Below are 26,736 nucleotides of genomic sequence, written 5' to 3' on the forward strand. Positions count from 1 at the left end.
TCCCGGACACCACGCTCGTGCCGTCTCCTTTTAGTGTCTCCAACAATCCTAAAATGTCAGCTACGTCCAAGGCATCTACTGGCTGGTCAGCCCCTCGACATTACTTGAATTTCAGTGTCTCCTCTTTCAGTCCACAATTAGCAATGTTTACGACGATCGTATTTCTACATCTACATTTATACTCCGCAAGCCACCCAACGGTGTGTGGCGGAGGGCACTTTACGTGCCACTGTCATTACCTCCCTTTCCTGTTCCAGTCGCGTTATTACCAAACACTCCTGCATTTCTAACAACGATCGTCTGCGAACTTACTGAACCGGAGATTCTGCATTCCGGAGCGAACTTACTGAACCGGAGATTCTGCATTCCGGAGCGCGATGAGAATAGTGTTTCTTTTTTTTTCGCTTTGTTCCTGTTGAGGTCTCCACTCTGGTTTGATACAGCTCTCCATGCTAGTTTATTCTGTGCAAGTCTCTTTATGTCTGAAAAACTACAGCAACGGATATGCATTTGAACCCGCTTAACACACTCAAACCTTAATCTTACTGGCTGCTCACCGAAGGGGCATGGCTTCGATTTCTCCGCTCGGGGACTGGGTGCTGTGTTGTCTTTACATTCGTCTCTTCATAATACACATCCAAATGTTGAGAACGCTGTATGGGCGTGTACCGAAAACCGATAAATTAGAAAGAAAAAGTTTACTCCCCGCCGAAACGCGCACACACTTCCTTCCAGTACCAAATTGATAATTCCTTGTTGTGTCCTTTTAACCAATTCCTTCTTTTAGTAAAACATCTTTTTTTTCTGTGAGTTAAATTCAGTACTTCTCATTAGTTAATCGATCTACCCATGTAATTTTCAACATTGTTCTGTACCACGACATTCCAAAAGCTTTTATTCCCGTCTTCTCTGGACTGCTTATCGTACACGTTTCGATTCTGTACAAGACTACACTCTGTACAAATACCTTCAGAGAAGACTTCCTAACACAAATTAAAATTCGGTGTTAGCAAATTTCTCTTTTTTAGACACGCTTTTTTCGATACTGCCTCAATGCATTGTATATCTCTCTACTTCGGCCATAGTAACTTATTTTGGTGACCAAATAGCAAAACTGATCTATTACTTTCAATATATCATTTCTCAATCTAATTTTATTAGCATCGCCTGATTTAATTCGACTGCATTTCATGTTATTGTTTATCTTATAACTTCTGTTCAAGACTTGCATTTGTATGCATCAATGGGCTCGCTAGGATTGTGGGGCATGATAAAGCTCACGAATTGCCAACTATGCAATGAAGAATGGATTATAAGAGCGAAATATTCCAGCGATTGGCCTAATTGCTGTAGTCAGAGACATGGCCAAAACTGAATGGAGCAAGGCGTGGAAGATCGCATCTCGTAAGGATCATTGTCAGATTGAAATTCAACCACGGCTGCCACCAATAACACCTCCGTAGAATGCACGTCATATCATCACCAGACTGTGACTGTGGGGAGACCAAGGACGTCAGCAACATACAGACTACACTCGTGTTCAGAAAAAAAAAAGAACACCTTGAACAACTAAAGATAGGACGTTCATATTCACAGGACAGGTACATTAGTATGTTCTGCAGAAATAATTAACATTTCAGTCACCTCGGTGCAGCATGTGTCCTTTTGCCTAGTGTGCACAGGGTCCGCCATGGGCCATGAAAACTTGTTCCATTCGTGATGGCATCGACGCGTATAAAGCGCGAATGGCGTCCTTTGGTATAGCCATCCATGCTGCGTTCACTTGGTTCCAAAGTTCATCTGTGGTGGTTGGCATTGGGTCATAGCATTGCACCTGTCATTTCACCATATTCCACACAATTCGATTGGCAACAAGTCTGGTGATGTGGCTGGCCATCCTCTGACACTAAGAACGCACGTGCTCGTGCAGCAACTTGTGGTCGTGGTCCACTGGGGGCCGAACAGCACAATAATCCTGGGTTCGGTGTGAGACGGCGGTGGGATGAGTGGACTGTGCAGCCTGTTGTGGGGTTGTGTACCACTGCGGGCTACGGCGGGGAGGAAGCCTCTCCGTCGTTTCTAGGTCCCCAGTTCCAAACAATACAATACAATACACTGGAAGAAGACAAGTTTCTGGCCGCACATTATATACTTAACACTACTAAGAACTTCTGAAAAAATCGTGACGAGAGAACAGCATCGTGTGGTGGGAGATGCAGATTAAAATATTCAGTTTATCATCGTTTACATAAATAGAATTTTTTTTTTGCCCAGTTGTGTGATAAATGCTCACTTCCTGAGCCACAATGATACTTTCTTTGGGCCGCACGCGCCCCGCGGCTTGGAAACATCCGCTCTACACAAAGCTAATTCGTAACACGCGCATATGCCTACGGTGGTACGATGAAGTCACAGGAAGAAGCAAATACTGCGCGACAAACACGTTCAGACATGATACATCCGTTATAGGCTCAGCCATTGTTTACGCATTATTAGTCTCCTAGTTATTAGCGAATCAAACGTGCCAGTATTTTGTCACACAGGAAAGTTCGAATGACGAGCGAATGAACATTTTCAAGTAAAATGTTGCTTCCTCGACAGTTGTACTGCAGAGCTGCTGATTGTCTCTTGATAGTAGTTTAATATTTACATGATTGATGAGATGTTTTTCAAAGAAAATATGTACCTACATTGCCTAGAAGCTACGTTAAAACTTTAAAATCCTAAATTTCACTTTATTACCCACGTGTGTTAAGAATTCACCAGTACTTCTCATTTTCAGGTGACTATAAGAATTTTAGATGGAAAAAAGAAAATGTGTGTGGTCTGAAATTCATAGCATTCTTCACGATATTTGACGAGATGCAGCAGCACACGCGCTTGACGCCAGGGAGAAAGCGCAGGTGTATATACCCGAGGCACATGGCTTCTGTCAACCTTTCAGAAAGCTTTTAGCGGAACAGACTCAGCGAATGCAGTCCCCACCCCTCTACTCCGACATCCGCCAGTGAAGGGCTTTGCAGAGACGTCAAATGATTTCCACGGAGAACGATGGCGCTGTGAAAACTCCACCGTTTCTCTATCGGGCTTCTCGGATTCCCTCTGTCTGCGTTAACTCCACCAGAAACATGCGACACGCAGCTCACGGAATTTTTGTTTTAGTTTCTTTTCGTACTACCTGAGGTATCAGACACATGCATTTGGCCACTTATTCTGTAAGTTGCAGTCAGGGCAATGAACCATCTTCTTTGAACTTTTTGCTGCAAAATCAGCTAACCTGAGATGTGAATTAATCTGGAAAAATCTAGTCATCAAAATCTTTTATTTTTTAATTCTATATCACAGAATGGAAAAATTCGTATCAACCAACCTCAGTGAAGATCAGTTCGGATTCCGTAGAAATGTAGGAGACTATACTGACTTTTTACACTGACCTTAAGACATATCTTAGAACATAAGTGGAAGGAAGGCAAAGCTACATTTAAAGCACTTTTATATTTAGAGAAATATTTTGACAAGGTTGGCTGAAATATTCTCTTCGTTATTAAAGGTAGCAAGGATAAAATGCAGGGGGCAAAAATTTACCAATAACTTGTTCAGATACCTGACTACAATTATAAGAGAACAAGCAAATCCGGAAACGCTCCGCAATTGCCGGATATGCATGGGAGCTGGAAACACATCCTAATCTCTTTCTCCTCCCTATTTTTGTCCATCTCCTCCTTTTCTCTGCGTCAGTTGCCCCCCTCCTTGCTGATCTTGAGCCTCCTTTATTGTTATACCAACGAAAACTTGATTGGGAATTGAAATCTCTTAAAATAAATATAAATGGGTATATCGGTTGGAATCATTGGTATAAGGGATGTGAGAGATTTCTCGTGCTGCTGGATCTGTGAGGATAGTAGCTGCAATGACAGTATTTTATGTAGTTGTAAACTGCGAAATGGTAGAACTATGTAAGTTCTAGTAGTTAGAGACGTTAAGCCACACAAACAACTGTCGTGTTTTCTGTACAAACCGACTGCGAAACAGCATATTATAGTTGTGTATACAACTGTCGTTTAAAATTATGTATAAGGAGGAAGAATATATACGGAAGAAACATTTGTCTAATAGTTTCAATGCCCTGCTATTGTCAATAAAACTGACAGCGAGAAAGAAAAAGAAACTGTACATTTTCACATCACAGCGTTGAACAGAAAATCTGAATGGCGTTGTTTAAAAAAAAGTATCAAGTATGTCCGTCCAAATGTTTATTAAAATATCGTGTAAAAATTTGAAATAAATCGGTCAAGATAATTTCGAGATGTTTCCTCTTTACACAGATGGTGGCGCACATAAAATTAGCCGATGTAAATATGAAGGAAATGCAGTAATTACAGAAACGAAGAAGTAACATGTACTTACCATTTATTTGCAACGAAAAATACTGTGAAAAATACATTTATGGAAGATGTTGAAAGTGATCCCCTGCTGCAACATCAGCACAAAGGAGTGCACGTCTAAGCATATTCAGGTTCACCCGGCGTACAGTTCGGATATCGATGGCGACAGTTTCACGGCTGATGTTGCCTTTCAGTTCCTGTATTCTGTGAGGATTTGCGTCGTAGACCATACTCTTCAAGTGCCCGCACAGGAAAAAAATCACATGTTATTAGAGCCGGCGAACGTGGTGGCCATAAATTTTGCTGATACTTCATTCTTCGGTGAAGATATTATGAACTCGTCACAAGCTTACCTTAGACGCTTGGCATGTTGCACCATCTTGCTGGATACGGCAGGCATTGCGGGGCACGAAGGAATCGTTAAAATGGCAAGTGAGGAAAGTGTCGAGTACAAAATTGTAGAGGGAGCCTAATGTCTGACTACAATATGCAGATTTCAATGGATATAGTTTGCAGTAGTTAGCAGAAATGAAGATTTTTTCACTGGCTCAAATGCTTCAAATGGCTCTAAGCACTATGGGACTTAACATCTGAGGTCATCAGTCCCCTAGACTTAGAACTATTTAAACCTAACTAACCTAAGGACATCACACACATCCATGCCTGAGGCAGGATTCAAACCTGCGACCGTAGCAGCCGCGCGGTTCCGGACTGAAGCGCCTAGAACCGCTCGTCCACAGCGGCCGGCGTTTACACGGGATGGATTAGCTTGAAGAGCTGCCTCAAACTAGTCTTTGGACTGAAGATCACAACAACAACAAATAACTTCGGGCAATGACCAGTACAACAAGTACAAAACCCAAAAATGTATTACAAAATTAAAGTTACTTTTTGGAAAAGCAGAACCGTCTTACACGTTGCGTGGCTTGGAATACAGCATACACACCTAGGGATGGCGGTTGTCGCTCAAACAAACGGTTTTCGGTTATATCATTTTTTTTCTACTCCGGTTTAACTTGTTAAAACCGCTCCAAATAACCGGTTTCTGTAATAACCGATTTTCGCTTTTTATTCCTTTTATTTCCTGTATTAAAGGCAGAAATCAGACAAAGATTTTGGTATCACACCGGTGTCTCGGGCGTCTCTAGAGACGTCTTCGGGCTGGAATCATTGACTACAGTAGAACTGTCTTCAGTGATGAGGCCGGCTTCGAATTAAGCCCCGATGACCGGGAAGACGTGTCTGGAGAGCTCCGGACAGCGGTGGGATACCAAACCGACTGTCGCCCGCCACACAGCACGACAACCAGAAATGGTAGTCTGAGGTGTCATTTATTTTCATAGCAGCACCTCTTTGGTTGTCATCCGCAGCACCTTTACAGCACAGTAGTTGTTATTGTTGTGGTCTTCAGTCGTGAGACTGGTTTGATGCAGCTCTATCCTGTGCAAGCTTCTTCTTCTCCCAGTACCTACTGCAGCCTACATCCTTCTGAATCTCCTTAGTGTATTCATCTCTTGGTCTCCCTCTACGATTTTTACCCTCCACGCTGCCCTCCAGTGCTAAATTGGTGATCCCTTGATGCCTCAGAACATGTCCTACCAAGCGATCCCTTCTTCGTGTCAAGTTGAGTCACAAACTTATCTTCTCCCCAATTCTATTCACAGTGGGATTCCGACGATATTCTACGCCCCCGTTTTGTTGCCCTTCATGACAAGCCATCCTGGGCTTACATTTCAACAAGATGATGCCCACAGTACACTGCGAGAGTTTCTACCGCTTGTCTTCGTGCTTGTGAGACCCTATCTCGACCACCAAGGTCACTGGATCTCTCCCCATCTGAGCACGTTTGGAGAAATATGGGCAGGGCCTCCGACCAGCTCGGGATTTTGACGATCTTAAGTGCCATTAAAGAATTTGCCACTATATCCCTTACGAGCACATCCAACAACTCTTTCCATCAATGCCAAGCTTAATAATTGCTTGGATAACGGTCAGGGGTGTGCCAACACGTTACTGGCTTGCACAATTTGTGAAGCTCTTTCTCTTGAAATAATCATCCAATTTTTCTGAATCTGTAAGCATTTGTTTGTGTGTACACATGCATTACATCTACCTACTTCCGTCCGATTCGGATAATTACGTCGTGGTTCGTCCGTTTTTTTACTGTCTTAGAGTATATTAAAACAGGCACCACATCGCTAGAGAGGAACAGAAGATAGGACGCCTACACTAACAATGGCTCTTCTGACAAACGGCCAACTTAGAGTTAACAAACAGTATAGCAGTTGTACCCAGTACCCTGATAACTCCCACAGATTACAACAATTATCCCGTTATATCTTGCCGTTCTTGTGACCGTGCGACCTCGCCGTTTCTGTTGCAGCCAAGAGGAAGAGCGCGGTGGAACTGCTTCAGGAAAGCAAGGCGTTCTACGTGAAGTCCGAGACGGTGTTGGACCGCCAGCAGCAGCTCAAGCACTCTGGCCACCTGCAAGTCACCGCCTCTCCGGGCGTCGATCCGCGGCTCCTCAGGGCTCCCAGGTGTAAGTACTTGTTGTTGTTGTTGTGGTCTTCAGTCCTGAGACTGGTTTGATGCAGCTCTGCATGCTGCTCTATCCTGTGCAAGCTTCTTCATCTCCCAGTACTTACTGCAACCTACATCCTTCTGAATCTCCTTAGTGTAGTCATCTCTTGGTCTCCCTCTACGATTTTTACCCTCCACGCTGCCCTCCAATGCTAAATTTGTGATCCCTTGATGCCTGAGGACGTGTCCTACCAACCGATCCCTTTTTCTTGTCAAGTTGTGCCACAAGCTCCTCTTCTCCCCTATTCTATTCAATACCTCCTCATTAGTTACGTGATCTACCCATCTAATCTTCAGCATTCTTCTGTAGCACCACAGTTCGAAAACTTCTATTCTCTTCTTGTCCAAACTATTTATCGTCCATGTTTCAATTCCATACCCTCCACGCTGCCCTCCAATGCTAAATTTGTGATCCCTTGATGCCTGAGAACGTGTCCTACCAACCGATCCCTTCTTCTTGTCAAGTTGTGCCACAAGCTCCTCTTCTCCCCTATTCTATTCAATACCTCCTCATTAGTTACGTGATCTACCCATCTAATCTTCAGCAATCTTCTGTAGCACCACAGTTCGAAAGCTTCTATTCTCTTCCTGTCCAAACTATTTATCGTCCATGTTTCACTTCCATACATGGCTACACTCCATACAAATACTTTCAGAAACAACCTCCGGACACTTAAATCTATACTCGATGTTAACAAATTCCTCTTCTTCAGAAACGCTTTCCTTGCCATTGCCAGTCTACATTTTATATCCTCTCTACTTCGACCATCATCAGTTATTTTGCTCCCCAAATAGCAAAACTCCTTTACTACTTTAAGTGCCTCATTTCCTAATCTAATTCCCTCATCATCATCTGACTTAATTCGACTACATTCCATTATCCTCGTTTTGCTTTAGTTGATGTTCATCTTATATCCTCCTTTCAAGACGCTGTCCATTCCGTTCAACTGCTCTTCCAAGTCCTTTGCTGTCTCTGACAGAATTACAATGTCATCGGCGAACCTCAAAGTTTTTATTTCTTCTCCATGGATTTTAATACCTACTCCAAATTTTTCTTTTGTTTTTGCTTGCTCAATATACAGATTGAATAACATCGGGGGGAGGCTACAATCCTGTCTCACTCCCTTCCCAACCACTGCTTCCCTTTCGTGCCCCTCGACTCTTATAACTGCCATCTGGTTTCTGTACAAGTTGTAAATAGCCTTTCGCTCCCTGTATTTTACCCATGCCACCTTTAGAATTTGAAAGAGAGTATTCCAGTCAACATTGTCAAAAGCTTTCTCTAAGTCTACAAATGATTGAAACGTAGGTTTGCCTTTCCTTAATCTTTCTTCTAAGATAAGGCGTAAGGTCAGTATTGCCTCACGTGTTCCAACATTTCTACCACTTTTTCCATTCGTCTGTAAAGAATTCGCGTTAGTATTTTGCAGCTGTGACTTATTAAACTGATAGTTCGGTAATTTTCACATCTGTCAACATCTGCTTTCTTTGTGATTGGAATTATTATATTCTTCTTGAAGTCTGAGGGTATTTCGCCTGTCTCATACATCTTGCTCACCAGATGGTAGAGTTTTGTCAGGACTGGCTCTCCCAAGGCTGTCAGTAGTTCTAATGGAATGTTGTGTACTCCCGAGGCCTTGTATCGACTCAGGTCTTTCAGTGATCTGTCAAAATCTTCACGCAGTATCGTATCGCCCATTTCATCTTCTTCTACATCCTCTTCCATTTCCATATTATTGTCCTCAAGTACATCGCCCTTGTGTAGACCCTCTATATACTCCTTCCACCTTTCTGCTTTCCCTTCTTTGCTTAGAACTGGGTTTCCATCTGAGCTCTTGATATTCATGCTAGTGGTTCTCTTTTCTCCAAAGGTCTCTTTAATTGTCCTGTAGGCAGTATCTATCTTACCCCTAGTGAGATAAGTCTCTACATCCTTACATTTGTCCTCTAGCTATCCCTGCTTAGCCATTTTGCACTTCCTGTCGATCTCATTTTTGAGACGTTTGTATTCCTTTTTGCCTGCTTCACTTACTGCATTTTTGTATTTTCTCCTTTCATGAATTAAATTCAGTATCTCTTCTGTTACCCAAGGATTTCTACTAGCCCTTGTCTTTTTACCTACTTGATCCTCTGCTAACTTCACTATGTCGTCTCTCAGAGCTACCCATTCTTCTTCTACTGTATTTCTTTCCCCCATTCCTGTCAATTGTTCCCTTATGCTCTCCCTGAAACTCTGTACAACCTCTGGTTCTTTCAGTTTATCCATGTCCCATCTCCTGAAATTCCCACCTTTCTGATGTAGATACAGATATATTATTGTAAAATGAACGCCTCTCCCCCACGAGTGCATCTGTATGTTGCAGATATCCACCAGCACCACCACCAGCACCAGCAGCAGCAGCAGCAGCACCACCACCACCAGCAACAGCAGGCGGCGACCACGCAGGTACTCGCGAGCCCGGCCCAGGGCCCCCGGCCAGCTCCGCCTCCCGTGCCACCTCGCAGCCCCCGTGCCGCCGCCCCCGCACAGCGCCGCAGTGGGCCACACGCCACCGGGGGCGACCAACTACAGACCAAGCTGCGCCGCCTCCTCAATGCGGACTCCAAGGAGAACGTCTTCGTGCCACCCTCTACTTCGCCTCCGACTGCACCCACGCCGCCGCCACCGCTCTCGCCTCCGTGGGACGATTCCGAAGTCAAAACAGTAAGCCGTTTGCACCTATTTAGACCTTTTAAGAGAAAATCTTGTAACTGGACTGCATTCTACTGAAAAGAATCAACGCTCGACACAGAAGGAATGGAGTTCATCCCACATGGAGCAACACCACCCAGATTACAGGCCTGCGCGCACGCTTGTGACGTCACCATACTGATGGCCAGGTCTGTATCGGAACGCTCCTGTTAAGCAATCTGCAGCTGTACGAACTTTACGAGTTTTAGAGCTGAGACCGCATAGGGATTCTCGTGCTTTCCTCTTCTACGTGTCCTTGTAATCAAAGTATGGAAATTTATATCATTGCGTAAAGTAACTGAACAAAACTGTCCTATGTTATTTCAAGATGTAAAATTATTTTGACAATCTGCATGAAATACGCGTTTCTAGGCTTGAATACAAACTGTAATTTTAAATTCTGTCTTTCACCTTATGAGCTACGTTTTCTTGCAGTAAAAAATCGGCAGTATGCAATAACGAGCAGACGTTTTCGGTTTTAAATAAAGCAGCTGCAGCTCCTACAGAATTTAAGAATTTGTTTCCCTGGTTTTTTTCGTAAATTTTCCTCTCCAGTTCAATATTTGCTGACCTCACACGAAACTCAAATCATTCGACGAAATGGAGCACCTCCTGACAATGTTTAATAAATCAAAAAACCCGAAAAAATATTTTATTTCCCTGTTTCTCCAGAAGTTTAGAACCTTAAACACGAAAAGATTGTTTCTCCTATATCCTTGACCTAAATTCGTGTCACAGAGTGCTGTTAATTTAATCACAATGCACTTACATCAAAATCCTGGTTTCTATACTGCTTAATCTGCCGAACACTGAATTCATTAAAGCAATTTTCTAAGGTAGTTTACTCATATTGAAATTATTTCCGAATAGCTGAATATGTGAAACTGAACAAAATCATTCTGTAGCTCTTCCAAATACAAGTACTGGAAACTCAATAATCTGGTAGGAATGATAAGGAATAATAAACATTTTCGAGTCACACTAATTGATATAACTATTCTGTGTGACAATAGTTGCTTCATATTAACCTCGCAGCAATGGTCCAGAATTAAGAAACAAATTATACTGGTACATGATACATAACTGCTTTTAAAAACAATTGGCAAATGTGGTGCAATTGAAACAAATAACACGCTATAAATTTTTTGTCCTTTACTTACCCTTGAATGATGCGTAGACACAAATTCCTGTCTAGGAATAGCTGCAATCCAGCAATTTCTCAACTTCACACATTTGGGAAATCGAAACATGTGCAATTCCATGCCTTTTTGGGATTTATAATTTCCCTGGCAAAAGCGAACGCAACACTTGTTTCCCGTACTTCGAAGAACTGTATGCGAATATTGTATGAAATATATATCACTTTCACGTGGCACACACTTGAAACACAACATACACGCCAACAGGACTGCCGATTACAGATAAGATGGCCAACAGTTTGTGACGTCACGTGCCAATATGGCCGCTGTGTGTAGGCCTTGTATCTAGAAGGCTTTGCATGGAGCACTCAAGTTTTAATTAATACCTCGAAAAAATAAGTTATGTAATTAATTTTTTTGTTAGTTTGCAAATACATGCCTGCAGTCCTAGTATATATTGAAATCACCGTGCTTCGATTTCTACGGGCGTTACCTCATAACGATCGCTCTCTTTACGTATGTGATCAGTGTCTTACCAGATTCACCTAAAAACTGGAAGCAGTAAACTGGGTGACACCCCCCCCCCCTCCTCCCCCCGTTGCGCACATGTTTCCCCAACTCCACTTAGGCAAAGTGTTGACTCATCACTGAAGACGACACGATCCAGAAGACCTTCATCATCATGCAGCAACATTTCGTTTGCAAAGCTGGCATGTAAACTATAGTCTGTAGGCTTTAGAACTTGCAATAACTGAACACGATAAGGACGTAGCTTAAGCATCTCGTGAAAAGTTTCTACACAGACTCACTGGAATTGCTAATTCACGACTAGCCTTCCGAACGAGTTTCTTGGGTCTCCGCTGAAACTCTCTCACTCGTTCAGCGCGTTCTTCAGTTACTCTTGGTTATCCCATACTCTTCCCTTTGCGCAAAGATATACAAACAGAACTGTTTGAGTTGCTCTTTCATTTGATGTACAATTTATAGTTGTAAGTTGAATATAATAAATGCTACAAAGCGATAAAACCCGTATATTCATTTTGAAACACCCTGTATATTTTTAGCCACTTGCCTGGCCGCAGTGGTAAGACCGGTTCCCGCCAGATCATCAACGTTAAGCACTATCAGGCTGGGCTAGCACTTGAAGTCTTTCGAAGTAAGAGTGATTTCAGGTGTGCCGCAGGGGAGTGTCGTAGGACCGTTGCTATTTGCTATTCACAATATACATAAATGACCTTGTGGATAACATCGGAAGTTCACTGAGGCTTTTTGCGGATGATGCTGTAGTATATCGAGAGGTTGTAACAATGGAAAATTGTACTGAAATGCAGGAGGATCTGCAACGAATTGACGCATGGTGCAGGGAATGGCAACTGAATCTCAATGTAGACAAGTGTAATGTGCTGCGAATACATAGAAAGAAAGATCGTTTATCATTTAGCTACAATATAGCAGGTCAGCAACTGGAAGCAGTTAATTCCATAAATTATCTGGGGCTAGGCTTTAGGAACTATTTAAAATGGAATGATCATATAAAGTTGATTGTCGGTAAGGTAGATGCCAGACTGAGATTCATTGGAAGAATCCTAAGGAAATGCAATCCGAAAACAAAGGAAGTAAGTTACAGTACACTTGTTCGCCCACTGCTTGAATATTGCTCACCAGTGTGGGACCCATGCCAGGTGGGGTTGATAGAGGAGACAGAGAATATCCAACAGAGAGCAGCACGCTACATTACAGGATCATTTAGTAATCATGAAAGCGTTACGGAGATGATAGATAAACTCCAGTGGAAGACTCTGCAGGAGAGACGCTCAGTAGCTTGGTATGGGCTTTTGTTGTAGTTTCGAGAACATACCTTCACCGAGGAATCAAGCAGTATATTGCTCCCTCCTACATATATCTCGCGAAGAGACCATGAGGATAAAATCAGAGAGATTAGAGCCCACACAGAGGCATACCGACAATCCTCCTTTCCACGAACAATACGAGACTGGAATAGAAGGGAGAACCGATAGAGGTACACAAAGTACCCTCCGCCACACACCGTCAGGTGGCTTACGGAGTATGGATGTAGATGTAGATTGGGTGACCATCCGGTCTGCCGAGCGCTGTTGGCAAGCGGGGTGCACTCAGCCCTTGCGAGGCAAACTGAGGAGCTACTTGATTCAGAAGTAGCGGCTCCAGTCTCGTAATCTGACATAACGGCTGGGAGAGTGGTATGCTGACCACATCATACTTGGGTGAAGCTGCAGGAAGGAAATTAGTTCACCATGTAAAGAAATTGCAAGCATGTGGCTTTGCTCCCAAACTGTCATGCTTCAGACAAATAGCTTTCAGTTTAGCTGATCAAATGGAACTGAAATATAACTTCAGTCAAGAAAGAAACATGCAGGGAAAGATTGGCTTCTCTCATTTTTAGAGTGTAATACAGACTTAAGCATCAGAAAAGAGCAAAGGCTTTATATTGCCAAAGGAATTGGAATGGACAGAGACGAAGTGAACTCTTACTTTGATCCGCTGACGAAAAACGTTGACAGAAAATTGGCTTTCGGATAAACCAGATAGTATCTACAACTTAGACGAAACTGGTCTCCAGTTAAACAACGAGCATGGGAAGGCTGTGTCAGCCACAAGAAGCTGAGATGTTTTGTTATTACTTCCGTTGAAAAAGGAGAGACAGACAATAACTGCCATTGGCTGCTGTAACGCTGAGGTAGATTACTTACCACCGTACTGTATTTGCGAAGACTAAATAAAATAACAAGACATTGAACATAACAAGCCTCCAGGATCAGTTGTTACGAAAAAACATTCCGCTAATGTCAACTCTGATATTTTCATGGATTGGTTCAAAAACAATTTCCTTTCTAGAAAGGCACCTGGCCCTGCTCTCCACCTGGTAGATGGTGATGCCTTACATATGACTTCTGTCACCCTTTTGGATGAAGCTCCTGAAAACGAAGTATCAATAGTTTGTTTGCCTAGTCATATGACACACTTTTTCCAGCCACTAGGCCATCATTTTTCAAGTCGCTAAAATGTTACTTTAAAGAGCCTTGTCATTCATGGATTGTAGCTAATGCAAGCAAAGACAGAAGAATTACAAGGCAGAAGTTTGGAGAGTTACTCAACGCATGGACTCATGCTGCAATTGTCCAGATTGGTGTATCTGTATTTAGAGCTATTGCAATTATCTCACTGGATAGAGCAGAAATTCCTAACCATGCCTCTGTGTCAGACATTAACAATACTGAGTCTGAACTCCCAACTATAGAAGATGTCTCTAAAGACTTGACTCCAGATCAGCCATCAACATCAATACCTGAAACCAGTGCTCGATTTGTGCTTTTACCAGTGGGGGGGATGTCTTAGGGGATTAGTATAATTATACATGTTACTATCTTGGACCGTGGCGTTACCCATGATTAAACAGTTATTTATAAATAGATGTTAAAGCCGAAACTCACTATTCACGCGTAAGCACTATCAGAAAAGCCATCCCTTGTTATATCTTTAAAAGTACGTTATAGGTAAAGCTTATTTACAAAATCATCTACATACAGGTATACAAGGGGAATTCAAAACGTAAAGGCACATTTGTGAAAAGCTGTACTTATTCTGATGATAGAAAACTGAAACATGCGTTATTTTTCTACGTAACCTCCCTGGACTTCAATGCAGTTTTCCCGACATTTTATGAATTTTTTTATTTCATCAGGAAATACATTTATCGGTTGCACCGCACCGCACTGCAGCAATAATGTCTTCATCACTTTCAAATCTTCTTCCCTGTAGTGCTTCCATTAAGGGTCCAAACATGTGAAAATCGCTTGGAGCTAGGTCTGGACTGTATGGTGGATGTTCCAGCACCTCGAATCTCAACTCCTTTATTGCGTCGTCTGTCCATTTGGCAGAATGTGGGCGAGCGTTATCTTGCTGTAGGATGACACCTCTTCACAGTTTTCCATGATGTTTGGATCTGATCACAGGTTTCAGTTTCGTACGCAACACATCACATCCACCATACAATACAGACCTGGCTCTAAAGCCTCGTTTACGCTGGGGCGACGTCTTGTCATTTTGTTCTAAATGTTTTGAAATGCTTACCTACTACATAACACTTTTTCAAAATTAATAAGCAAACATATTAATAATATTAATAGTAAGACTGTATTAAAAACTTTCAGTGTTTGGCTCCACAAATTTAAATTATATGTAAAGTTTTACTACAGTGCCTGGAAATAAACATCCCAGGTTTGCATCCCAGGGATGCATAAACTAAAACCAGAGGAGGGGATGGTCTGATGCAGAGGGGGGAAATCCCCCCCATCCCCCCCTGCAAATCGCACACTGCCTGAAATGAATTTGTTTACAGGACACCCTTCTACTTGCAAACATTGCACAAATTTGACTACTGTTCAACCAACTGCACACGTCAGTTGCAGTGTAAATGACAACTCAGTGGCTCCTCATGGAGAAACTCAGTCAAAACTGCTGGAACAGATTTCACCTGTTCCTACACTACTTCAGAGAAGTAAATCCAAAAGAAAACAGTCATCAATGACTGTAACATGCAGTGAGTTTATAGCAATGAAAAGAAAGAAAATCACTGAAGGAAAGAAAAAAAGGAAAAGTCTGTGCACAAAAGATGTAGCAGCTGAAAGAAATCAAAACCCCAAAACTAGAGGAATAAAACTGTCAAAGAAGCTTCTGTTTGAAGACACAGTTAAAGATGATGATGATGATGATATTTCCCTACACAATAGTTCCCCCAATTGATTAAATTTTGAAGAAAATGAATGTGTAGAGTGCCTTGAACTTTATCAAGCAGTATCATCTATCTCTGATTGGATTCAATGTTTAAGATGTTCTAGATGACCTCATGAATCATAACTCTTTATGAGAACATGTGTTGTTTGTGTGGACAGTTTTAAAATAAACTTGAAAATCAAATAAAAAAGTGAATGTCATTTTCAGTGTCTTTTGCATGTGGCCATCTGTTACCCACTTTTGTGACATCTTGTGCGGCATTCAATATTTTCGTGACATTTACAAGCCCTTGTATAAGAATGTTCCTTTGTCATAAAGTCTTTTATAATACAATAATTTCTGTAACAATGTACAATTTTCAGACCATTAATCATGCTTAAATTTATTGCAATTTAAGTGTTATATTGATAAAAATTAAAACTAATTTAAAGGTTATATTGATAAAAATTATAAAATAAAAATTAATTTAAAAATATGTTCAGTATCTGTCCTGCCTTTACCTTTCCCTCAGATAACGAAACCATTGCTTGGCAGGCATTTTCAGAATAGTCAGCACGAATTCTGAAAATATCGTTCTTGCAAAACACAACTAGCCCTTTATACTCATGAAGTAACGAGTGCTATCAACAGGGGATGTCAAATTGAGTCCATATTTTCAGATTTCCAGAAGGCTTTCGACACCATTTCTCACAAGAATCTTCTAACCAAACTGTGTGCCTCTTGAATACCACCTCGTGATTTTCTGTCAGAAAGGTCACAGTTAGTAATAACAGACAGAAAGTTGTCAACTAAAACAGAAGTAATATCCCGCATTCAAACACATCTGTGAATAATGGAAAAATTCATACAACTCTGAAGCATAAGGACCTACAGCACATAATGAACTTGATTCGTGAAACTTTTACATGGCCCAGACAGGAGATTCCACTGCAGAGGATGATGTGGAAGATTTTGAAACCAAGTATAATTCCAGTATAAAATATGTCCACCACAGTGCAGCTAAGTGTACATAACAGGTAAATAATTTAACTATTCAAATCAGTTTTAAAGAACTCATTTTGTGAATTAAACTTTCTTCAAAGAAGGAACCAAGCCCAAAATATATTGTCACATAGAAACCACAGTCAAACATGAAGACAGGGTCATCAACAAACTAAAACATCTGCAGCTTTTTATACAGACATTGAATAATCCAGAATTCTCTTATTTGTATAAACACTGAATATTCAGACAGTAATGAGATGTCATTCATTAAAGGTGTGGAAGCAGATTATCTGTCGTATATTCAAAGGGCAAACTCATAAAGGCCATCAGGAGTTATGAATGGTGTCTTCTTCTGGTCACCTTGCCAACCTCCATATGTCAGTAGCCTGTCTGTATGTCCACAACTGAGAAATACTTTGCTCCTTTCAAACAGTCTAAGGTGTCACCAATGCATGGCAACAGATAGACATCTTTCTTCATGACTTTGTTCAATTATCAATAGCTGACGACTGAACATGTCATCCTTCTTCTTCACGTCGACCGCCGGAGAGAACAAGGACTCTCTGAAGATTCAATGATATCATCTTGTAGCATCTTCTCCACTTTCTCTGGGATTATCCGCATTCAGCTGGCAACACCTTGTATGGGTGCTGGCTAATTAGTGGATAGTACCCAATCTTGACACGGTGTTTTATCATGGGCTGTTTGGTCCGTCTTTTATCCACTCTTGATTTGAAAGCATCCAAAATGGCTATGAATCACTGACCTTGTACCTAGGCCATGTCAGATCCTATTGGCAGCTCCACAGCAGCTGCCTCCCTTGCGAAGTCTGTAGTGGTAGTGGAGCATGATTCTTCAGTTTGGGTGTTTCTAAACACATACTTTTAGGGATGAGTTGTGGTTGCTCATGATGATTAGTGATCTCCTTTGACCACATACAATGCTTATGATTGTTATTGACATTTTGATTTCTATTGTAAGCCTCAGTATCGAATTGACAGCTGGAACTCATCTCATTGATGACAGCGGGATAATAATGTCTTCAACAGTAAATAACCACCCAGAGAAATCCTTATTATGCGTGCTTGTTGGAATAGCTCTGTCAATTTGGAGCTCTTATGTTCCACAGCCTATGATTGTTTGTGATGAAGTCCCATTCAATAATAATATCATAGCTACATTCTGTTAAAATGATACATTCAGAGGGCTGTGCTCTATTATTGATAGTTATTCTTGGAATACTTGTTCCTGTTCACTGGACATATTTCACATTTGCAATATTCAGCATAGTTGCTTTTGTATCATAGAACACAGCCTTCTGTAACTGATAATGATAAGCATTCGATATTACAGAAAAAGAAGCCCTAGAGTCAAATATTGGGTGGATTTGTTGGCTGTCAGTGATGACACGAGATTTTGGTGGCTGTTGTCTGAAGAATATTTCCACCTGTACTGGTCTCACATCCATTAATGGTCACCTCGCTTAGTATTCCTGAATTTGGAGGCTAGGCGAGCTGCTGTTACCCCTGTACAGTGTAGGGGAATGGCTATAGTGTGTTGGGGAGTGATCTCATCTAGGGTATGACGATGAGCTTCGTGCCGCAGGTTGACTATAGTCAGCTGCAGCTGACTGGCATGAATAGAACTATTGTGATGGTCGATGTTGATGTGGCACAGTAGTCATCAAACTCGCCTACTTTCTCTGAAGTAGCGTACATGTCCAAGGCATCTGCAGTGGAAACACACAAGCATGTTGTCCTGTGTCCTCCAGATGCCTGTTCTCCTGCAGGTCATTCTGGTTGGCACAGGAGGTGTTTGTACCTGTATTGGTCAGGTACTGGCTGTCATTTGACAGCTGTGGCAGAACTCCAAACCCATTCTTTCTGGTGCATTCAGCTGGTGGTGAAGATTGGTGCTTACAACTGATGCACTTGTTCTTCAGCATTCTCTATTACCTCTTGATGTATCAGATTGACATTAAAGCATGTACTCTCTTGAGTACTCAGTCCAGCATTTATGACTGCCATACATACTGCTGCATCTCTCCTCTTACTGTCTGGCGTATGAAAGAGGGGAAGTCATGGTGGTCTTCCACAATTGTCTTAGGGACCACATTCAGCAGTCATAACCCTTTTTTTCTGTTGTGTTTCCTCAATTCACTGGCACCACTTGATGATTTCCTATGTCATGATGTCCTTACCAAATGAGGTTGTGGAAGATGAGGTTCAATTCTCTCTCTCTCTCTGTGTGTGCAAGTTGCACTTGCATGTGTGTGTGTGTGTGTGTGTGTGTGTGTGTGTGTGTGTGTGTGTGTGTGTGTATTTGTGTCTACTGCTGACAAAGGCCTTAATGGCCGAAAGCTATGATTGTGTGAATCTTTTTATTGTGCCTATCGCTGCTCAGCATCTCCGCTATATGGTGAGAAGCAACTTTCCTTCTCTCGTATTGAAAGATTAAAAGTGATATCCGATGAAGTTAGTGCATGGCTGTTTCATATTTTTGACCTACATAAATGATTTATCTGAAACTTTGCAGAACTCTTAAGGAACTGCGACATTGGACACATACACTGATAAAGGGACCAAATGTATCCATACTAGCCATAGGCAGGAGAAAATGGGAACAGGCTGAGAACTGATTTGCAGCAAACGGCTTTACCTTTAATCTTTCAAAGACTTATGCTATGCAGTTCAAAACAAATATAAAACAAAGAACAGTAACCATAAGTAGAGATCAATGAGTACACACTAGATTAAGCTCATTTTGTGAAGTTATTAGGGATCATGATATATAATAAACTGACTTCATGACAGCAAATGGATAAGTTATCAAAAAAACTCCTTTCTGTCTGGTTTGCATTTCTAAACTGCTCACTGTGTTGACGTACAAAAGGGATTGCTAGCATTATTTGCAAAGTTTCATTGAAAGCTATCGTTCTCAGGAAATGCAGGTAAGTAAAAAAAGTAGTTATTTTACAGAAGTGTGCTGTAAGAATATTAAATAAAGTTGAAAATTAAACTCCTACAGAAGCCTCTTCAGGACTTTGGATTTTTATACTTATGTGCCAACACTTTTACAACCAAGTGGTATTTGTGGTTACCAATAAGAGTGAATTTAGGATGTGTTGTGAAATTCGCAATCACAATACTAAAAATAAAAGGAATTTCTGTATAGAATACGCATATCTGACCAGTATTCAGAATGAGCTTTTTATTCTGAAGTAAAAGTCAGAAACAGAATTGCCAGCAGACACCAGGCAGGAAATAAGAAATCTTCAAATATTCACAACTTAAGTAACAAACTACCTTATTAGCCATTGCTTCTATACATTAATAGTGTGTTTTGATGCAGGGATATAAACTACAATCAACACATTAATGTTTTTAATAAACAGGTTTTAACCTTACCAGCATATAAACAGCTGATAAGTGTCCTATGCTAAGTTTCTCTCTCTCTCTCTCTCTCTCTCTCTCTCTCTCTCTCTCTCTTTTGTACAAACTCATGGCATTGATCAATGAGAGGATATGGAATAAAAAAGATCTAATGAACGTATGTCCAGAAACGCATGGTTTCCATGCTGGAGGCCATTTATTTAATCATACTAGACAGTGGTCTAACAGGCACTGTACCATGCAGCCATAGTTACAGTGTGCACAGCTTCCTTCTAGAGGGTGGTACTGTTCCTCATACGTTATACCCTAATGCCCTCACCTCATAGTAATTGGTACTGTTGTGTCCAATTCCCATCTCTTGTTGACTCACCTTGTAGTGGATGTGATGCAAAATTGTACACAATGGTTCCATATTCAAATCAAGAGCTTCCTGACATGATGTTTACTTATGGAAAGGCAAATGAAATTGTGCAGCAGGCAGCAAGGTTGTAACAGCAGACCTATCCCCACCAACAACAACCACAGCAATCAACATTTGCAACAGTGTTTTGCCATTTGTCTGAGACAGGGTCATTTTAGGAAGGATGAACCCCAAATGTTCGGACACCAGACTTTGAGGAAAATGTGATAAACACTGTGGAAGGTGACCTCCGTGTCAGTACCAGGCAGTTGGCCCGCAAGTACAGGGTAAGTCAGATGACCATGTGGAACATTCTTCATGACAGTTGTTACTACCCGTATCACTTAGTGTGTGCAGGGCTTACCAGTGACAGACTTTCCACATTGTGAGCAGTTTTTTCACTGGTCTCTTCACCATGCAACCACAATTCTGGGATTTGTGTCATCCATCTTATTCACAGATTAGGCCTTCTTTACATGGAGTGATATCTTCAACTTTCCTAACAGTCAGTCTGTAGGATAGTATGCAGAACCCCTATGGTATGGTGACAGTGAATCATCAGCATCGGTGCAGCCAGAAGGTGGGCCGCCATAATTGGTGAGTGTATTTTAGGACCAGTCTTCCTTCAACATTGCCTAACAGGTCACAACTATCGGCGTTTCTTGCAAGTACTTTGCCTCCCCTGCTTGAAGAAGTGCCATTGCTGATTCATAGGGTTATGTGGCTGTTACATGATTGTGCTCTAGCCCCCTTCACTGGTAACGGCCGGACGCATCTCAATCGTGTCTTCCCTGGTCGATGGATCAGGCAAGGGGGTTGAGTTGCATGGCCTGCTTGTTCACCACATCTCAACCCAAGCAATTTCTGATTATGGGGCCATGTCAAAAGTACTGTGCATGCAGAGCCCGTTACAGATGTGGAGACACTGGAGCAGCATATTCATGCTGCCTTTGACACTGTTCAGATGAAGCATGGCCGATGTAAATGTATGAGACAGAACATGCAACGGTGCGTACATGCATGTGTTGAGGCAAATGGAAACCATTTTCAATGCATACTGTAAATGTGGCTGCATGGTACTGTGCATATTAGACTGAAGACTCTATAACAATGCATAATTGATATAGGGTGTTTTAGAAGTGATGGTCAATATTTCACACACGGAAAGAACAGGCCAAAAGTAGCTAAAAAGCTCCAATATACAAGGGCCCATAAAACAGCTGTTGCCAAGATATCTAGTTTAAACTACCAAGGTCAACTCTCTTGAGGACTTATGCTTGCAGATTGAAACAGCCTTCCAGCATCTACAGAATTCTCCAGGACTGCCTGAGAGGATTCACACAACTCATTTCAGAGACGAGTTCAGTGTTGCATTCAGATGCATGCACAACATTTTGAACACCTACTTTAACATTTAGAGATCCCATATGTTCCTAGACACTGATGAAATGCAACAGAAAATGTGTTGTATCTTGATAATGGTTGATCTGTGGACCCATGTTTATTGGGGCTTTTTATCTACTTTTGGCCTGTACTTTCTGTGTGTGACTTACTGACCATCAGTTCTGAAACACCCTCTATGTATACGCATCCAGACACACACACACACACACACACACACACAAATTCCTGTAGTTATCAAAGTGAGCAAAGTGAATGGATTAACACTAATCATATTTGGCTGCTTTACAGAAGAGCCTGCAGTGGTTGCTTCTGGCAGTTAATATATAATTTATGGAAGATGGTGCATGAATGAATGAGTTTGGTGCATTTTCTTCAGCAAGAAGGAAGATTTAGGGTATAATATTCCATTACCAAAAAGGTCATTAGAGGCACAGTGTAAACTTGGATAAGACAAAGATGAGGAAGGAAAATAGTCATGTATTTTTCAAAGTGACTATACTTCAATTCAGTAAACAATGGAAATTATTATTCTGGCGAGACTGACAGTGATTTGAATCTCAGTCCTCCCAAACCCAACAAATTATTTAAAATCTTTGATGTTTTAATATGTATATCCACATACAAATTAATACATACTGGTATCAAATCTCTTTATTTCTTTGCATCTTGGGTATTAATTTTTTGTATTTACTGACTACAGGTTGCTGGGGACGAGCACTCTCTGTCTTGCAGAACATCTGGCTGCAGCAGACATCATAAGTCCCTCCCAGATCTGCATCAGGCTGCAAATACTACTGGTGGCACACAACATTCACAGACTCCAGTACATCCTCAGCCACATGCCACCAGCTCTGGATCTAGCAGCAGACACTCAACAAGGTGATGCATTTTATATAGTAATGCTTGAAATTCTAATCTGTCACAAAATGTAATGACAAACATTGGAAAATCTAAGACGGAATAACAGCAACATGAAATAGAATAGATTGCTACTCATCACACAGAGGCGAGTAGTGGACAGGTACACTGAAAGAAGACTGTTAGGTACTGTAAGCTATCAGAAAAGAGCCCTCTTTCAGATGTAGGAGAAAACATGACAGTGGCCATTTGTGTGTAAGTTGTGTGTGTATGTTTGTCTACATCTGAAGAAGGATTCTGTACAATAGTTTATAACACCTAACTATCCTCTCTCAATGTGCCTTTCTGCTGCTCAATGCCTCCTCTATGTGGTAGGTACCAATCCATGCTGTTTGTATTGTATTGTATTGTATTTTTATTGATCCAGGCAATCATAGTATTGTACAGCTGTACATATGATATTGGACGGGTCAAGAGAGCTATTTACAAGTAATTTTTACAAACTAATTTTTACATTATTTTGTAGCAAGGAAATTATCTATCTTAAACAAAACAGTTAATACAAATCACAGAATTGTAAGGTTGTACATACGATATTGGACAGGTCAAGAGCACATATTTGCAAGTAATTTTTAATAAATTGATTTTACATTTTCTTGTAATGAGGAAGTTAGCTATCTTTAACAAAACAGTAAATACAAATTTTGTATGGTAAAATACAAACAGCCAATACAAATGTAATAGTAAAGTACTCCAGTGTATTTCATAGACATGCACAGTATATAATAATCCAGTATATTTCATAGACATGCACAGTGTATAATTTTCAGACCTAATTGAACATTTATCATAAAATTGTTTACAATTTTAACCCCTGTCAAAAAAATGATCAACTGCATAAAAGCAATGGTCCATGAGATATTTTTTTAACTTATGTGTGAAGGCTCTTGGGTTCTTTGTTGCTTTGATTTCATTTGGTAAATTATTATACATTTGTATCCCAACATTTAAAACACTTTTTTGGTAGCAGGTAGTTCTGGACTGAATCATATGTAGGTCAGATTGCTGTCTTGTTGCATAGTTATGAATATCTCCATTGAATTTTAGTGTGCACTCATTGTTTAACAGGTATGACTTGACAAATGAGACGATATTATAAACGTAAGCAGAGGGCAGCGTCATAATGCCATTTGTTTTGAAATGTTGTCTGCATGATTCGTTATGTCTTAGATTACATATTATGCGTATTGCCTTTTTTTGCATTTCGAAAATATATCTACCTCCAGGTGAGTTCCCCCAAAATATGATTCCGTACTGTAATGTAGAATGGAAGTAAGCATAATATACATGTATGAGAACAGATTTTGTGACTGTTTTTTTTTTTTTTTGAGTATCCTTAAAATGTAACACACAGTTGATAGCTTTTTTCGGATATAATTTGTGTGTGTCTCCCACTTAAGATTTTCATCAAGCCATATGCCAAGAAACTTGACAGAGTCCACACACATAAGCTCTTGGTTATTCAGAATCACATCAGGCATTTCTTGTTTTTGGGATGAGAGTCTGAAGTTGATGTACGTTGTTTTCTGTATATTTATAATCAGTTTGCTCTCGTCGAACCATTTGCTGAGTGACGACATAAGCGGTTTAAGTTTTTGGTTGTGGTCCTCTATATCAGTACCTGTTATTAGTATACTCGTGTCATCGGCAAATAGTGTGGTATGTCCTGTAGCAAGCTTCGTGCTTATATCATCAATATATAGCAGAAACAGTATGGGTGCCAGGATTGAGCCTTGTGGCACACCATATCTAATTGGCATTGTGTCAGAGGAGTGGACAGTAGATTGATGGGTGGTTGTATTCTTTTTTTCAAAATTAATTTCAACTTTTTGAAATCTGTTTGACAGGTAAGATTCTAACCATTTGTTTGCAATTCCTCTTATACCTTTATTTGCTAACTTCTTAAGGAGTATGGTATGGTCAATTACATCAAAGGCTTTGGATAAATCTAAAAAGAGACCAGTAGTGATTTCCTTATTATCCAATGCTTTTAAGGTTTTGTTGAGATACTCATAAATAGCTGTGGTAGTTGTATTTTGCTTTCTAAAACCATGCTGGTGTTTTGTTAATAAGGATAGTTTATTAGTAAAGTCTTCCAATATGGTGTAAAATAATTTTTCATATGGCTGCAGTATGGTACTGCTGCAAGTGTGTAATATCTATACAGGCAAACATATGTGAAACTGTAAAGAAATCTAGCTCTTAAGCCAACAGCAAGAGGAAGTGCATGGCCCAATGACATCAGAGAAATCCATGGCCCAGTGACATCAGAGAAAGAAAGCAAAAACTATTCCAAAATACATTATGCAGACAAATGTTTTATATCTACACCTATAATTTGTAAATCACTATAAAGTAGAAATATATAGAGTTAAGAAACAAAGAAAGCAATGAAACAATCAATAATTACAAAACTCAAATACACATATGCAGACTGAAATGAATAAAAATTTACACCAAACCCAGGTCTCCTGCGGATTACGCAGGTGTGGTAACCACTACATCACCCTGGCACAGGGGTTGTGCACAACTGCATGGACTACCCTAGCACACCTCCCTGCTCAGTCCAAATTCCCATTCGCACCTCAGTCCACTTGGTATTCCTCATAAACTCAAACAGCATTGCAGAGGCACCAAACAAACACAAATGTGCAAAAGCAATCTTTTTGAAACAGAAGCAAAATTCAAACAATGGAAAACAACAGAGCTCCAATAATATTAATACTAATGAAAGGGTCATTATCTGTATTACTAAGCAGCTATCGCAGAACCATGTACCAGTTTCAGGTTGCCTATCTAATGGCTTCCAGGGCAACAAAAATGTTATTTTCAGTATTTTGCTTTGTTTTTAACTGAATTTAAAATTTTTAAATGCTGTTATAATCCAATCATTAAGAGATATAATCTTATGTCAAAATTTTAACACAGTATGACAGATATTATGGTTAGATACTATGTGTCTGTCCTAAGGCAGTGAAACTGACTGTGTGCAAATACCCAGACTTTATTTTTTTATTTTATTTATTATCTAGTATTTGAAAATGAGAACACTTAGCAATTTGCAGGAAACTATGAACATAATTTCAAACCTTTATGAAATTTTTTGTCACTGACAACCACACCTCCCACTCCCAAATGATCAAAGGAAAAAGTTTCTTGGCTACTACATTTAGCACTGTTCATGAAGTAAAACTTGAGCATCAGACATGACATTTTAATTTATTACTTCTTTATTACAAACTCTTTTTGTAATGCAGTTTGCATACAGTATCCACATATTCTTCTAAAAGTACCTGCAAAATTATATCATTGTATATCACATATTCCAGGAGATACATCTTCATAAACTTTGAGGTGTATGAAGAACTAGCTTTTGCTTAAAGTGGAGTGCAAGTGACCCAGACTATATCCATCCAGTGTTTCATAATGAAGACACTTTTTGAGTTCCAAACAACTTTATGCATAATTTCAAATCTTTTCCAGATTTTTTCCTTGCTTATGTACTTATTTCAAATATATAACGCAGTATCTTATTTGTAAAGTTATGTGACATTTGAAGCTGTTTTATACAAGAGAGTTTGATTATTCGAAGTATCTGGGGTTTACTGGTATACTGTAATTGTTAAATCTTCATAGTGGGTTGTAGTTTTTTTACTGATGAACCATGTTACAGAGCTTCATCCTTGAAAGTGTATATTCATTGCAAATTAATTCCAAGACCTGTGCACATAAGAAATAAAATTACGTAAAAAATGAGAATGGTTACACCAGTTTAGAAAAACTGACAAAAATATTTACTTCAAGAATGGGAGATCAGGATAAGTGGCTATCACTTTGGTTGCTCTTAAATTCATGTATAATTACATATTTTCTGGTAGCATTAATATTCATTATGAATTAACTAAAAGCCATCAGTTTCAAAATACAGCACACTGTCTTTTTATTTCATTGAGCATCATTATTATTTGTGCAATAGTAGATTATTTGTTCCTCTCATTTATTTTTCCCAGAAACAAATGGTAACAAA

The 26,736-nt window shown here is 40.3% G+C and overlaps 1 protein-coding gene across 1 annotated transcript in view; it reads left to right on the forward strand.

Moving 5' to 3' along the window:
* LOC124619371 (protein FAM110B) overlaps positions 1–26,736 on the forward strand; it is a 487,260-nt gene that overhangs the window by 439,120 nt on the left and 21,404 nt on the right. Inside the window, exons 2-4 of the mRNA XM_047145696.1 lie at positions 6,769–6,927; positions 9,332–9,672; positions 22,492–22,670. Coding sequence (XP_047001652.1) covers positions 6,769–6,927; positions 9,332–9,672; positions 22,492–22,670 — 679 coding nt within the window. The remainder of the gene's footprint in view (positions 1–6,768; positions 6,928–9,331; positions 9,673–22,491; positions 22,671–26,736) is intronic.

This window comes from Schistocerca americana, chromosome 6, assembly GCF_021461395.2.
Source record: "Schistocerca americana isolate TAMUIC-IGC-003095 chromosome 6, iqSchAmer2.1, whole genome shotgun sequence".
Lineage (NCBI taxonomy): Eukaryota > Metazoa > Arthropoda > Insecta > Orthoptera > Acrididae > Schistocerca > Schistocerca americana.